The following is a 16,486-nucleotide window of genomic DNA, read 5'->3' on the forward strand; positions in this document are numbered from 1 at the left end:
TTGGTTGCCTCTTCTCTTAAAAAGAAAATAATCTCCAGCCTAACTCCAACTAAATTGTGTATATTAAGATTAATACAGAGTCAAAGGAATACTATTAAGGGCCGAGTTTGTCACTATCAATAGATGGCAGTGTTCTTCAATCCTTCGCTGGACCCTACTAGCCACTATCTGCATCAACATGTGTAGACCCGTACCAATGGTCAAAATTATCTAAGGGTCAGAATTATACCTGTTTTAAGTTGTGGAACTTCTGGCAAGTTTCTTAATGTTAGGTAGTACAGTTTTCCCATTGGTCAGTTAATTATACAAGCTAATAATCATAATACAGGTCCATAATCCCTGAGCTAAAATCATTAGCCCTAGATATGTATTTTAGTTCAGAATGTTTGGAGTTTTGAAAAAGTAATATAGTAGCCATAACATGTATTATCTAACACCCCTTAATGAGATCTGGGGCAACACCCTGTGAAAACATATTAATATTTCTAAATGAGATAATTGAATAGCTTCGTATAAATTGAGATCAGTTTCATCACCAAGTGCGACTTTACCATAAGCTTTCAGTTTTCAGAAACTGGCATAGCAGAGAAACAAATTGTAGGGCATTGTAGAAAAAGAGACAAGCTAGTAAGTACTTAGAGCTTGCCATGCACCTGGCATTGTTCTAAGAATGCATTTATTTATTTAATTGGCCCAATAAGCCTATGAGTTAGCAAAAATATTATTTTTCGCGTATGTATTTTACAGATGGGGAAACTGAGTTTCAGAGAGGTTAAATAACTAGCCCAGAGTCTCAAAACCAGTGAAGAGCAGTTTTAGGATTTCAATCGAGACAGGCTTCAGAATCTGTGCTCCTAAACCATTGGGTTACATTGGGCCTTCGGATACCTAAGGAGACTAAGTAGGTCACTGTGAGAAAGTAAAGGTGGCTGGGTGTACTGTGAGCATGTGCCAGTCAACAGGGAGTAGCTTACTCAGTAGTGCCAGGTGACTATTGCCATTTTGGAATGATGATAAAGGATCTGTTTTTCCCAGAGAAGCCAGAAATCCAGGTTTTTATGTGAAATATCCTGACTTTTAAATACTGCAACTAATTTAAAAATGTTAAAAACATTGTATGGGTCAAAATCTGTCTGCAGTCTGGATCTAGACTGTGGCTGCCAGTTTGAAAGCTCTTCAATGAAGAAACAGATGTGAAGTTGTTTCGTAAAATTAAAAAAGTGTTCTAGAAATGCAAGTTCTCCTTTTAGGGTTAATTTTTTTTTCCCTGCTTAACTGTGGTCTAGTTTTTTGAAAACTGGTGTTCCTGGCCTGATGAAGATGAAAAGTCGGAATTAAATAGACTTCAGTGAACTTGAATGCTTCATTCCTTTGGCAGGTTGGCTAAATGAGAAGCCTAGTTGTACTGGATGGGCTAAGCCTCAGAATTCCTGCCACACCCACAGACTCCTTCTAAGGGGTTTCCACTCACAGACCCCAGCCCAGTGTAGTAGCATTTTCTTATGAATAGGTGGGTATGTTTGGTACCACGTGACCCTGCTTCCCCTAGGCAAGAGCCAAATAAACCAGAAGAAGGTATCTGATTCTTAAGCAGCCACTCTAAACTGGCAGGCAGCTTCTTTTCTCTCATTGAGTTTATTGGTACATTTTAGGTATACAGTACAGTTACATTCATCATTGGGATCTTGTACCTTTACATGACAAGTCTTGGTTCTCACTTTTTCCCCGTACCCCTGCCCTCCCTTCATCCCCTCCTCCAATCCCTATTTACAAATACTTTATTTCCATTTTTTCATATTCTCATGTTTTTCCCCTTTTTTCATTTTCCCTACCCTTCCCATTTCCCCTACACCTTTAGCCATTTTCTTCCTACTTCACATTGTAAATTATACCATTAGGATCTTATGTACCATTATAGTTTTTCACCCCAGAGAAACTATTCAGTATTTATACATGTGTGACTTATTTATTTCACTTAGAAGTATATCCTCAATATGTATCCATTTTCCTATGAATGAATCTAATTTCTCATTCTTTATGGCTGAGTAGTATTCCATTTTATAGAAAAACCACATCTCCTTTATCCAGTTTCCAATTTATGGGCAAATGGGCTGTTTCCAATTGTTAGCTATTACAAACTGTGCCACTGTAAACATAGGTGTGCTTATATTGCTGTGATGTGATTCTTTTAATTCTTTGGGAAAGATACCCAGCAGAGGGATGGCTTGGTCAAAGGGAACCTCTAATCCCAGCTCTTTGAGGTATCTCCGTATTGATTTCCATAGTGGTTACACCAGTCTGCACTCCCACCAACAGTAGAGAAGGGTTCCTTTCTCCCCACAACCCCGCCAACTTTTATTATTATTTGATTTCTTGATAGCAGCCATTCTTTGTGGGGTGACGTGGAATTTCAGGGTTGTTTTCATCTGAATCTCTTGAATGACCAGTGATATGGAACATTTTTTCCTACATTTAGTTGATGCTTTTACTTCTTTGTCTGAGAAATGTCTTTTTATTTCAGATGCCCATTTTTGAATCAAAATGGGGGGGCTGATTTTTTTGAGTTCTTTATATATCCTAGATAATAGTCCTTTGTCTGAGGAGCAGCTGGTAAGAACTGATGAAACTCAGAATAAGAACTTTGCTCAGCAAGTACAGTGGTCAAAATTTGCACCAATGACAGTCTCGCTTTCAGAGAGTTTGAATATCAGACAGAATGAGCAGTTTGGTAAGAGGGACAGAAGCTAAACAAAGACAAGAAAAACAGCAGAGTCCACGAATAAGTAGGGACAGAGGAGATTACTGAGCTTCTCCTATGTGCCAGGCACTTTAAACATGTTTTATTTAAAACTTTCAAAAAGCCTGTGAGTTAGCTTCTGTAATCCTCCCTGTTTTCCAGACAAAGAAACTGTGGGGAAGTAAGTTGAAGTGTTGGGGTCAGAGCCCAGGCCTATTTGATGTTAAAATCAGGGTGTATGACCTCCTAAGTCAGTAGTTATTAAATTCTAGAGTTTCAGAATAGTTTGGGCTAAAATGCAGATTCCTTGATATCACTCCAGACCTATTGAATTTTACTCTTTGAAAGTGGAGGTAGCCCCCTCAAATCTACATTTTAGCTTTCCTCTCAGGGGACCCTGATGCAGGGGTTCCCCACCCCATTTTTGTTTCAAGAAACAGAGGTTTAGAAGGTATGGCAAGCAGTGTGTACTGCTTTGCAGACGCCTTGAGAAACAAGGTCAATGTCAACAGATGTATTCAAATTTCAATTTGAACTCTTTAGGAAGTAGAGGTAGTTGTAGAATGAGAGAGCACCAGTTTGTCCCCTTTTCTCATTCAGGAAGTATATACTGACACCAGTTATTTGAGGATTGACGTGAATGTTCAGCAGTAGTATAGAGGACCCAATCTTCTCTTCAAGATGCAGATCCCATAGCTAACATATGTTCACTAAGCATTTTCCATGAGGAGCACGAATTGCAGGAATGTAGTGCACTGGCAACAGAGCAAATGAGAGAAAATTGTCAAATGCAGACCGACATATTGTAAATCATGGGACTTAAAAATGTAAATCTTGCTAGGCAGATTCTAGAGGTTCTTCTCAGCCCTGGAGAAGTTGTCTAAGAATCCCACCCATGCTCTTATTTATATCATAGGTAAAAGGATTAAGGCTAGAACCTCCACTTTGGGAACAATGTTCAGCCAGTTTTGAACTATTCTGTCACCAGGAAATCTGCTCTGGAAAGCCAAATTAATAGTATGAAGGTTGCTTTGAGATCCTCAAGTCAGAAGAGGTTTCATGGTCTAAATGGCATCAGGCACTTATTCCAACAAGGGAGCTGTATGGTTCAAGAGGTGACACAGTGAAAAGGATTATTCAGATCCTACCTGAGTGGGGCTGGAGTCCACATTTGGCAACATTGGTTTCTCTCACTGGGTTCCTGTGGATTCTTTCTTTATCTATGTTAATGTCTGGGGCTGGGGATTTGGCTCAGTGGTATCGCTGCCTGTCTCTGTGTTAATGTTGTCACTTAGGCTAAGGTCAAAATCCATTCTTGTCTCTTCAGGACAGAATGATTTTCTATCTTACAGGTGTCTGATCTTATCTCTGTGGATGTTTTAGCTCAGAATGATTCCTTAAAGCAGGTTGTTGGACAAGTTCCCATCCTCTAGGAAAATCACAGCTGCTCCTGGTGCAAGGAGAAAGTCCAAACATGTAGTTAGTATGAAAAAGTCTTTTTTGTGTAAAGTATTGTCCTTTATTCTGTGATCAATTTCTCTTTTTTTTTTTCATTTTTAAAGAAAGCCCTTTCTTTTTATGAAATGATGGTTTTGGGTTGCCTTATTTGTTTCTTAATGCTTTTACTTGGAAACAGAGAAATTTGACAACCCAATGTCAGTCCCCCAGTTTTTTGAGTTTGTGAAAGCTGCAAGTCTAGGAACCTGGTCTTATTTTCAGAGTTCAGCTAGTACCTCTAGGTACTTTCTATTGCCACTTTTATTCTAACTGCTTATAAATTATCTGCTTTATAATATGAGGCAGATCTCCCCCCAAGTATTGACATCAAGCTTACAGCTCTGGAGTTTACAGTATACTGGTCTGCAGTTTCCTTATTTAAGAAAATTGGTACACTGCCCATTTGCAGTCCTCTGGTATCCCTCCTGTTTTTTGCGATTTCACAGATCCTTCATGACGGCACCTACTGCAAGGCAGTTCCGTTTGCTCTTCTCATAATGTTCTTTTCCCTATAGGGTTGGACATGCATATACATGTAGTTTGGGGAATTTGCAGCACATCCAATGAAAGCGTAATTCCCAACTAACAGTCAAATCCTTTTCTTTGGAGCTACCCAGAACACACCTACCCTCTCTTCCGTATGACAGCCCTTCAGAGACTTGAATACAGAGAGTGACTCTCCTGTGAGTTAAGAGTACTGGCTGAGTCAGACTGACCCGAGTGACAAGCTCAGCTTCATTCCCTCTCAGCTGTGAGAGCCAAGGTAAGTTACTGAATTTTAATTTCTCTCTATTTCAGTTCTTTAGCTGATTTATAAAACAGGGCACCCCTCACTTCATTTGTTTATTATGCAATGAAATAATAGAATGTATTTAAGTGTTTACCACATTACCTGGTATAGTAAGCACTCAGTAATTGCTAGTTGCCTCTCCTTTTTACTTACAAAGAACTGGGTGGGTAATTTCAGTGTCAGTGTTATTGAGGAATAAGAAATGGGGAAGGTTTTGTCTCCCTGAAGGACTGGGAGAGACAGAGAACCCCCAAATAGTGCAGAATTGCTTGATCCTTAGGTTGTCTGTTTTCAGTTATCTGGGTGTCTGTTTTCTGTGGCTCTAAGAGAGGATGTTGTTAAGAATACGGGGAAAAGCTTATTTTCAAAAGCTGGAAAGCTATTTGTTGACATGTAGAATGGTCTCTTGTTTATTCTTATTTCCTCAAGCGGCTAGCCATGCAATCCCTCAAACTCAATTATCTTTTGTGAGGCAGCAGGAGCACAACACCTCCTAGCTGCATTGATCAGCATAGACTGAGTGGGATGTGAGGAACCTGAGAGATGCTAAGCAGCAATTTCTGGGCTTTTCCTTCCTTAGAAGGCCTTGCTTCTCTGAGTTCCTTGTGACTGGCTCTAATAAAACAGAAATCTATGCTCCACAGGCAAGAGCCCTCTTCCAGTAGCCCACTTAGAAGCAGGCTGACGAAAATGGTCACAGTGGATCAGACCTTGGAACCCTGGAGTGATCAGTGCCTGGATGGTTTTAAATTGTAGCTTTTTGCACATACATGATTTTGCAAGCAATTGCATGGTATAAATTCTGAATGCTGTTGCAGCTAGGAAAAGTTTGGAGACACACCCAACTGTGATCAGACAGAGGAATGAGATTTGTGGGCAGGGGGTCGGGTAGTCTCAGAACTTTAGTTTTATCTCTATGGAGGATTTCACTTTATTTTATTTTAATTCTGAGAGATAATAAATTCCTAGATTACTTGTGCAGTTACTAAACACAAATCAAAGTTAGAAAAAAATAAGAAATCATTTTTTGAAACAAGGACAATATAAAAGTAAACACCAGAGACACTTTTTTAAAGTCAGTTCTAAGGTGCAAGTGGTGGAACCATTAGGTCTGTGGCTTGGAAGGGGAGATGCTATGGATCCCCAGAGAGAGCATTCAGGAAGACAGTGGAAATTGTTAGAGATAGAGTCAGCAAGAATCATGCTTTCTAAAAAAGAAGATTAACTTTTATTATATTTTTCTTTTTATTAAAGTATGATATGTCCATTATGCACAAATGAGAAAATTTTCATAAAGAAAATAAAATAAAAATCCTCTCTAATCTCACCATTCAGGTATGGTCACTGTGAACAAAACATACTTTACTGTTTCCTTGCAAAATATGCACATTTATTTGATAAAAATCTGATAATTATGTTCACACTAGACTATAATTCACAATGGCTGTATTAGTGGCTGCTATAATTGGTCCAGGATTCATTTTAATCATTAAACAAATTGTGTTCTAACATCAGGCACTTATGTTATTTTCAATTTTTTTATTATCATAGATGATTTTGATGTGTAGTTGTATGACATTAGGAAAGCTAGGTAACCTTTCTATGCTTCTAGTTTCTCATCTGGAAAATGAAAGTTATAATAGCACCTACCTCAGAGGGATGTTGTGAGTATCAAGTGAAATATTGTAAGTAAAACACTTAGCATAGAGCCTGACACCATAAATGTTAGCTTTAATTATTAGGTATATTAATAAGATTTATAGTAGTTGTTATGAACCCCTTAGTAGCATGAATTTTCTGTGAATAATTTTTGATCTATGAAAAGCAACTGGAAAGTTTCTCTTTTTTTGTAGTGTTGGTGATTGAATACAGAGTGTATGCTAGGCAGGTCCTCTACTTCTAACCCATGCTCCTAGCCTTGGAATGTTTCCTTTTGAGTAATATATTCTATAGTGTGTTCTGGAGTCAGACAGAGCTATGTGCATTTGGTCCTTTTAAATCTCCTTGTTGAAGCTCAGTTCCCTTACGTGTAAACTTGAAATTAAAAAGGGTCTAGCATGCATGGTAATTGTAAGAATCAAATGAGATAATGCTTATGAATCCCTTAGCACCATTCTTGATATATGAAGGAAACTTAATTGAGGTTAACTTGTATTACTACTATGACAATGATTACTACTATTGCTACTATGATTCACTCCTTTGTAATAAGAGAGAAGTTTCTTTGCTTGGTGGGGTGGGACAGATAGAAGTGAGTAGAGTATGTAGTGTTGTTAATCACCTGCCTAATTACAAAGAGAGAAAATTACTTTAGAAGCAGCGTGGCCAAGGCAGAAATCTAGGCTTTGCCATTTATTAGTTCTGTGTCTTTGATCGCATAATCTTTTCTAGGCTCACTTCTCCATTTGTGAATTGGAAAAGATGTCCTTGTCCACCTTCCAGGTGTTGCTGTGATGATATGATGCACGTCTAGTGCTTTGCCCATATGTTCCATTATGGTTGGTGGCTAATTATGAGTTATACTTGGTTGTTACTTTTGAGGTGTGTAATGACCCGAATGCCTCCATCCCCAAGTCTCATTCTGTATACACAGGCTACTTGAACTTCACCTAAAGACTTTGCCCTATTTAGAGTTCAGGGACCAATTCTGCCACCAGACTGAATGCTATTTCTACTCTGGCCTCTGCCCTGGTTCTAGAAAATAGGCTGTAGCTCCATTTCTACATGAGCTCTCATTTGGCATATTTTTTTTTTCTTTCCAGCTGTCTGAAATCCTTGGAGACACGGTATTGAATCTTTGTCCTGGGGTAGGTCATTGGTTATCATATTTCCTTGTATGTCTATGATAGTGGGAGCAGATTAGTATTTTTATTATCACTACTGCAGGGTTTTATTAATGTGTTTACTCCCCAGCCCCCATTCCCCATCCTTCCTGACTGTCCCACGCCTGAGCTTCTTTGAGCTTTTCAAATGCTGCTATCTTGGAAGTCCAGCCCCAGTTCCCTTATCTCTAACACCCAGTCTCAGCTTTCTGGTCACACAAATCGCGATGTCCTGCTCTCAGGACTCCTGTGTCTGCTCAACTGCAGAGGGTATATGTCTCATTTCCTAAGTGAGGGCCTTTTCATTCTTATAGTTTTAACTGTGTCAATCTTTTCTTTTTGGGGTAGCTAGTGTAGTGAGGTATATACTAATGGGACTGCTAAGGGCATGGAGCAGAGAGGTAGAGTTGTGTAGGCCAAGAACAAAGTAGAGCTTCTGGAGGACTGTCAAGGGAAAGTTAGTCAGAGACAAATGTCAGTGTCAATATAGAGGCAGGAATCTGGAACCAGAGACCCAGAGAAAGCATTAACAAGTCAGGAAGAGTGGGATTGGTGCATTTTCAGTCAGGCAAAATTGGCATGGCAGAGGATAGTTAAAGGAGATTGCAGAAAACAGCTGCTGATATCGAGTCCTGCCTTAAAGAACTGGCACAGGCTATAAGTCAGTGAGCCAGACTAAAAGAGCTAGAGATGCGAAGGATACTCTATCCCTCTTCTCAGTAACTGACAAGGTAAGATCTTTCTGAATTTTGCCTGTGGGAAACTGTGGCATGTTTGGGACTTTTCTAAAGATGGAGGTTTATGGTTGCTCATTTGTCGCATATTTCCCATTGCACCAAGTGTTAGGGTAACCATAGTGTCTCTAAGTGGCTAGTATTTTTTCCTTTACAACATTCCATCTCTGGTTTGTCTATGCCGAAGATAGAAAGAAAGGTCTTGGTAATGTGACTGAGTGAGGGATAAAGGTGGGATGTGATAGCATGATGATGAAGAGCAGGGTCTGTGGAGTTGGACAGACCTGGGAATCTATATGACTGCAGAAAAGTTATTAAGCTTCTCTGGGCCTGCATTTTCTTTTTTTATCAGATGGACTTTATCAGAAAGAGGACAACAAAAATCTCTTAGTGTTGCTTAGACCAAAAAACGATGATGCAGGGAAAGTGCTTACCAGAGTGCTACCCAGACAGTGCTTGCTCAAGAAATGGCCAATATTAGGGGTGAGGATTTATCTCAGTGGTGCTGTGCCTGCTGTGTGAGTGCAAGGTCCTGAGTTCCTGAGTTTGATCCCTGTACCAGAAAAAAAAAAAAAAAGCAGTGTTGGTATTTATGTTGCCAGTTTACTCCTTATTCTTAAGGAGGCATGATGCCATAGGTTTGATAACTTTTTTGACATTATCCCATAATAGCCAGTCTTCCATTTTTGGCATGAGCAGACATGTCAGACATGGGGACATGTCAGTCTTGTATAGTTGGCATTGGTTTCCAAGTTGTGTGTCAAAGGGACATTTCTAGGGCTGCTTATTAGATGGACCAGTGAGGTGAAGCTCTGGGATTGTCCATCCCCATGTAACCAGAGAAACCTGAAAATTTTCCATGCTATAGACTAGACTTCTAGTGAGGCCCAATTTAGGATGTCAGAGAATTAATTGTATGCAGCCTTAGGGATGCCAAATGCTAGGCAACCCCAAGTAAGGAGGGAGAGCGAAAGATATACAGTCTGTGACTATCACAGTGATTCTATTTTAGTCTCTAATCCTAGTTAATCCAAGAAAGCTCGTAACATGCTAATAACAATTTCTATTCCATAGGGTATTGTAAGACTCAAGTGGGATAATAACTTGAAAAGCTTGGCACATTATAGGCAATTTAAAGATTCACACCGTTACCTGAAGCACAGTGCCAGGCAATACTAAGTGATTAATCAATAGTAGTTGTAGTGATAGTTGTTATTAAGAATTATGATGATAATAATAAGCAGAATATTAGTTTGTGGCATGCTGTTCCCAGTTATTTATCAGATAAATGCCTTGCTTTCCTAAAGAAGAACAGTAAGGCTTTCCTTTAAAAGCTATCAGCGTAGTAAAACAGAGACTAAACCACTGGCATGATACAATGAGCTCCAGGAACTAAGGATTATCCAAGTGGAAAGGGCATTTCCATTCCAAGCCCACCAGTGCGTTAACTAATTTGCAAGTGCTGCTTGCTGCAGGGTAGACTGTAGTTTAGCAGCTAGCACTTCTCAAGACTGGCCAGTAGATGGTAGTGTCACCTCATTTGATTTAGGTCTGCCACGATTTAGCTGTTGCTGGCATTTATAAACAGAGAGGCTGTGCTGTGTGATGAGTAGGTTAGTTTGAAAAGGACAGAGGCAAGTGTAGGGTAAGTGGGAAGGGTAGGGGAAAGGAAATAAGAGAAAAGAAAAAAATATGAGAAAATGGAAACAAAGTTTTTGTAAATAGGGAAGGTGGAGGGGGTGAAGGGAGGGTAGGGATATGGGGGAAAAAAATGAGAACCAAGACCTGTCATGTAAAGGCACAAGATCCCAGTGATGAATGTAACTGTACTGTATACCTAAAAAGTACCAATAAACTCAATGAAAAAATGAAAAAAAAAAACCCACAGAGGCAGAAGGGCTATGTACTCCAACTTCAGAGCTATTCGTTGTTGCACAGTTTCTTTAACCTGATAGGCCCATCTTCAATGCCATATACCTGGCAGCAAATAAAAAGCAGGTCCCCACTGTGAATCATTTGTCTGCTTCTCAATCTTTTTAATATTGGCTTTTGACTTCTAAACTTGTTTCCTGTTTACAGATTTTCTTGCCGCTTAAGCATCAGCAGGATCCCTGATGTCATCACTTTAGGGGCTCCCTCCATCTTGTCCTGTAGCCATGGCAGATATGTCAGCACCTTTACAGTCACTGCAATTCAACAATATGCTGAGGGAGGAAAATGTGGACCCCCAAAATATGGAGACAAACTTCTCTAGACCAATGACAGAGAACAGAGCAGAGGTCCAATTTATGCATTCTTATGCACAGATGCCTACAGTCTCAACTTCAGCCTCAGACCCTGGAGGGACATCCATACAGACATCCTCAGCCTTTGACACAATATCTACACTTCTGATGGGATCACCAAACTCTGGAGCATTGTCTCCACCACCACTGCCAGTCTCAGACTCTGGGACACTGTCCCCACTACTAATGCCATCCTCAGAGGCTGGAACATTATCACCATTGTTAATGCCAGCCTCGGATTCTGGGGCACTATCCCCAATGCTAATGCCAGCCTCAGATGCTGGAACATTGTCCCCATTGCTAATGCCAGCCTCAGATTCTGGGACACTGTCTCCATTGCTAATGCCAGCCTCAGATGCTGGAACATTGTCCCCATTGTTGTCCATGTCAGAATATGGGTTAATATCTCCAGGAATGTTGACAATTCCTGACTTTGGAACAACGTCTACATCACTAAACACCACAGATTCTGTAGAGATATCACCACTGGCAATTACAGCTCCATCATCTGGAGATATGTCTACACCTATAATGAGCACCTCATCCTCTGAAGCAATGTCCACACCATTAATGCCTGCCCCGGATCCTGGAGAGATATCGCCACTCATAATTCCAGCTATAAACCCTGGAGTTCCATCCACACAGTCAACAACAACTCCAGACTGTGAAGAAATGTCCCCATTGCAAATTACAGATGAAGACACCGAAGCAATGTCAAAAGTGCTCATGACTGCCCTAGCCTCTGGAGAGATATCTTCACTGCTCATGTCGGGCACAGACTCTGAAGCAATATCGTCACTGATAATGTCAGCCATATCGTCCAGAGAAACATCAACCAAGCCAACAAACACTCAAGATTCTGAGGGAATGGCTAACCCACTCATGTCAGGCTCAGACTCTGGAGTCATGTCTTCACTGCTAACATCAGCTTCAGGCTCTGAAATAATGTCCTCACCACAGCTGTCCATCCCAAATGCTGGAGAAACATCAACATTACCAATGCCAGCCCCAGACGCTGAAGCAGTGTCCCTACTGCTAATGACAGCTCTAAGCTCTGCAGAGATGCCCACCCAAATGATGGCAGCCACAAGCTCTGGAGTGATGTCCCCACAGTTAACACAAAACCTAGACTCTGAATTCATGTCTACTTCACCAACGAGAGCAACAGCCTCTGCAGTGATGCCCATACTGCCAGTGACAGTTTCAGATGCAGGAGCAACGTCCACACCATTAATGAGAACACTAGCTTCTGGAAACATTTCCACATTGCAAAAGATAGCACCAGCCTCTGGGACAATGTCCACACCACTAATGACAGCCACAAGCTCTGGAGAGATGTTCACAGAGAAAATGTCAAATACAGCTTCTAGATTGATGTCAACACAGTCTATGGCCAAAACTTCTGGAACAACACCCACAGGTTTTGTGAAGGCCACAGCCAGTGGAGCAATGTCTACACAGCAAATGAAAGCCCAAGATTCCGGAGTGATGTCCACTCAGCCAGTTACAGCCACAGCATTTGAAACAATATCTATGCCACAACCGATAGTCATAGCCTCTGGGTCACTGTCCACACAGCAAATCAGAACTACTGTCTCTGGAACAATGTCCATATCACAGGGGAGAACCACAGACTCAGCACTGACATCTACACAACAAATAAGAGCTACAGCCTCTGAAGCAGTGTCCATTCCACTAATAACAGCCAAAGCCTCTAGCTCAGTGTCTCCACTGTTAATGAGAGACACAGCTTCAGGAATGATGTCTATGCCACAAACGAGAGCTTCTGGAACATTATCTGAGCCACTAATGATACACAAACCTTCTGGAACAGTGTTTATGCAGCAAATGACAACAGCAGCTTCTAGAGAAATGTCTTCAGTTCTAATGAGGGACACAATTTCTGGAGCTCCATTCTTGCCACAAATGACAGACACAGCCTCAATAGGGATATCTTCACTGCCCCAGAAAGCCACTGTCTCTGGAGCAATGCCCACATTGCAGACAACTCCCACAGCCTCTGGAGATATGTCCATGCCTCTATTGGGAGTCCCAGGCCCTGTAGGAATGTCCACATCACTAATGAGAGCCACAGACTCTGGGAAGATGCCCAATCAGCCAATGAGCACCCAAGACTCTGGAGAAATGTCTACATCACTCATGAGATCCATGATCCCTGGAGGGGTACAGATGAGAACCCATGCCTCTGGATTGATGCCCACACCACCCATGAGAGCCACAGACTCTGGAGAGTTGTCTACACTCACAAGAGTCTCATCCTCTGGCGAGAGAACTCTTCCCCCAAGAATCCTGGCTTCTACAGAAACAGTGACACCTCCAAGAGCCTCGACTTGCGAAACAATATCTGTTGCACAAATGTCAGCCACAACTTCTGGAATGATGTCCACACCACAGATGAAGGCTGCAGTCTCTGGAGCAGTGTCTACACCACTAATGAGATTCACAACCCCTGGAGAGACTTTCATGTCTCAAGTGACATCTACAGCTTCTGGAGGGATATCTTTGCCACAGAGAACCCCGACCTCTAGAGTGAGGTCCACACCACAAATGGTCCCCACAGCTTCTGGAGATACATACAAACTCCCAATGCGATCACCAGCCTCTGGAGTGATATCAATACCACAAGTCAGAACACCAGCCTCTGGAAATATGCTCACACCAGTAAGGAGATTCTCAGCTTCTGGAGCTGTGTCCCCAGAGTTAATGAGAGCTTCAGCCTCTGGAAAGAAGCGTACTGCACAAAAGAGAGCCATGGCCTCTGAAGGGATGTTCAAACCGTTAATGAGAACCATGCCCTCTGAAACAATGCCCATGCCTTTGATGTCAGCCAAGGTTTCTGGAGAGATGTCTAAGCCACTAATGAAAAACACAGCCTCTGGAGCAATGCCAGCACTGCAAACCAAAGTCATAAGTTCTCGATCTATGTCCTTGCCACAATCGACAAGAAGAGCTTCTGGAGGAATAGCTAAGTCACCAATGGTAGTCTCAGCTTCTGGAACGATGTCTACACCACTAATGAGATTCTCCACCTCTAGAGATATATCCATGCCACAAACATCAGCTATGGCTTCTGGAGTGATGTCCACATCTCTCACGAAGGCCCCAGACTCTGGAGCAACATCCACACCACAAACAGCCTTTGGAATGATGTCCACTCTGGAAATCAAAGCTACAGATTCTGGAGAGGCATCTACTTCACATACCAACTTCACAGCCTCTGGATCGAGGGCTGTACCACACATGACTGCCAGAACCCCTGAAACAAGAAGCCCACAATCAAGGGAAGCATCATCCTTTGGAATGTTGACTCCAGCACTTTGTTACCTCTTAGAGGAACAGGAAGGAGTCCGGGCTTCAAGCTCAGTGGGGGAGATGGAGATTGATGAGGAGGAGCAAATGAAGGGTTTTTTGGATGATTCAGAGAAAATGGCATTTCTGGTGTCTCTTCATCTGGGTGCAGCAGAGAGGTGGTCTATTTTGCAGATGGAGGTGGGAAACCCCCTCTCAGATGAAAATAAATTATTCATGAACAAAGCACAAGGCTTATATGACTCGTTGTCTGAGATAGACATCCTCAGTGCTGTTCTTTGCCATCCCAAGCAGGGCCAGAAGTCAGTCAGGCAGTATGCAACTGACTTCCTGCTGCTGGCCCGAAATATGTCTTGGTCTGATGCCATTCTACGGGCCAGGTTTTTGGAAGGACTTTCAGAAGCCGTTACTACCAAAATGGGTCGGATCTTCCTAAAGGTGGCTGGCAGCCTAAAGGAGCTGATAGACAGATCTCTCTACACAGAGTGCCAGCTGGCAGAGGAGAAGGGTTCCTTGGGAAAATCAAGCCAGGTTCTGTCGACAGCCTGTAAGCGGAATAATGAGGAGGCCATGGAGAATGAACCGAGCTCTCAGCAGCAGACTGAGGAGGTAATAATGGGGAAATAGATTCAAGGTCTTTGAGGTGAAAAATGAGGTAATGATGGGAAATAGATTTTGTTCTTTTGAGTAGAATTAAGGAAGAGTCAAGAGGGAGGTATTGTATCCCAAGACCATAAAAACCTACCTGAAATTTTGTCACTGAGAATGCATAGGCAGTTGTTTATCGTGTATTAGCTATTTTCAGAAGTAAGGTCCAATCCAAGTTACTAAGGGCCTGGCTGTCACAGTTAAAGTTATGGGTCTTCTGAGTATAAGGGAGATAGCTGGACTCCAGCCAAGTCTACATTCCAAGTCTATCCAACTCTACACGGGGGCGTCTCTTCTCTTAGAGCAGTGGTGGTGAACCTATGACATGCATGCTACAGATGGCTGTTTGTTATCATTGAAAGCTCTAAAAGGTTTGCCATCACCGTCTTAGAAGTAAGTCCTATCTATAACCATGTATATTGTGGACTCAGGTCACTAGGGGATTTGGTTAGTCTTAGTCATACTTTATATAAGTAAATTAGGTAAGTTCTCTGATAGGTTAATTTACTGAAGTTAACCAGGTAGAATGTCTCTTTTCTTAGGAAGTATGGCTCTCTTACCTCTGCTGTTTTTTTCTTAGTCTCAGCATCAACATGTTCCCAAACGCTGTTTCTACCTGAAAGAACGTGGAGATCCTCAAAAGAGTCTTCATGAGTACCTTCGACAGAGCACAGCTCATCAGAAGACATCTACACACAAATAATGCTCCCTGGACTCCTCTTCTGTGATATCTGTTTTGGCTGCTAACTTTAGGATTGGTTCCTGAACTCATTCCATTCAACTACATCATAAACCTTGTTGCCTTTACTGTCCACCCTCCTCCTCCAGGGACACCCCACTTAATCCCCCATGTGGCTGCCTTGACCTTGTCTTTCACCCACAAGCCTATGACCTTCTTCAACAACCGGAGTGTGGACTATAAGAGTGTGTGGTGTTTGAGATTCTGAGCTCCCATCATCATCAAGGTCAGTCCTAGTTGTTGGTCTACGAAGAAGTCTAGGCAGAACAAATCATTTCCTACCTCAGAAACACTTGCCATGTGTCATCAGGCAAACATGAGAAAATTCTAGTCTCACTCCACCTGGAAGGAGAGCCTATAAAGAGAGAGATATCCACTCCTACACCACCTTTCAAAACCAGTAGACTTGCCCCTATGTGCTCCTTCCTTATAGCACCTAAAATGGATCTCCAGGGCCCTTGCCCTGTTTATAGTTTCCATTCTGAATCATTCGTTTTGACTAATAATAATAATAATAATAGTGATAGTAATGGCTAACGGTTATTGATAATGTACCATATCACAGGTACTGGGCTAAAATCCTGACAAGCACCATCGCACTACATTGATAGAGTGCCCCAACTTGTTCCTGTGTTGTTAGCTTCTGCTCTCTTGATGTATTGTTTATGGCCTTTGTCCTTCAGTGTGGAATCTCTAGATCTGACCTCTGGGTGGTGCCTCAGCTGTTAATTGCCCTAACTCGCTTTGGCTGCTGTGCTTCGTGGTCCTCACTCTTGATAAGAGTCTTGGTCTCTAAGTAGGCATAGATTAGAGCATAATATGCTCACTGCTCAGTGTTTACTTTCAGGTGGTGGAGTTATGGGTAATTTTTATTTTCTTTCTACTACTCTATGCTTTCTAGTTT

At 41.8% G+C, this 16,486-nt stretch overlaps 1 protein-coding gene across 1 annotated transcript in view; it reads left to right on the forward strand.

Annotated features, from left to right (window-relative positions):
- Window positions 1-16,486, forward strand: part of Rtl9 (retrotransposon Gag like 9) — a 45,325-nt gene extending 28,839 nt beyond the window's left edge. The window contains exons 2-5 of the mRNA XM_010603071.2: window positions 4,844-4,997; window positions 7,787-7,831; window positions 10,660-14,804; window positions 15,424-16,486. Coding sequence (XP_010601373.1) covers window positions 10,737-14,804; window positions 15,424-15,546 — 4,191 coding nt within the window. The 5' untranslated portion in view covers window positions 4,844-4,997; window positions 7,787-7,831; window positions 10,660-10,736 and the 3' untranslated portion in view covers window positions 15,547-16,486. The remainder of the gene's footprint in view (window positions 1-4,843; window positions 4,998-7,786; window positions 7,832-10,659; window positions 14,805-15,423) is intronic.

The sequence above is a fragment of the Fukomys damarensis genome, unplaced genomic scaffold (assembly GCF_012274545.1).
Source record: "Fukomys damarensis isolate Sample0158 unplaced genomic scaffold, DMR_v1.0_HiC HiC_scaffold_39, whole genome shotgun sequence".
NCBI lineage: Eukaryota > Metazoa > Chordata > Mammalia > Rodentia > Bathyergidae > Fukomys > Fukomys damarensis.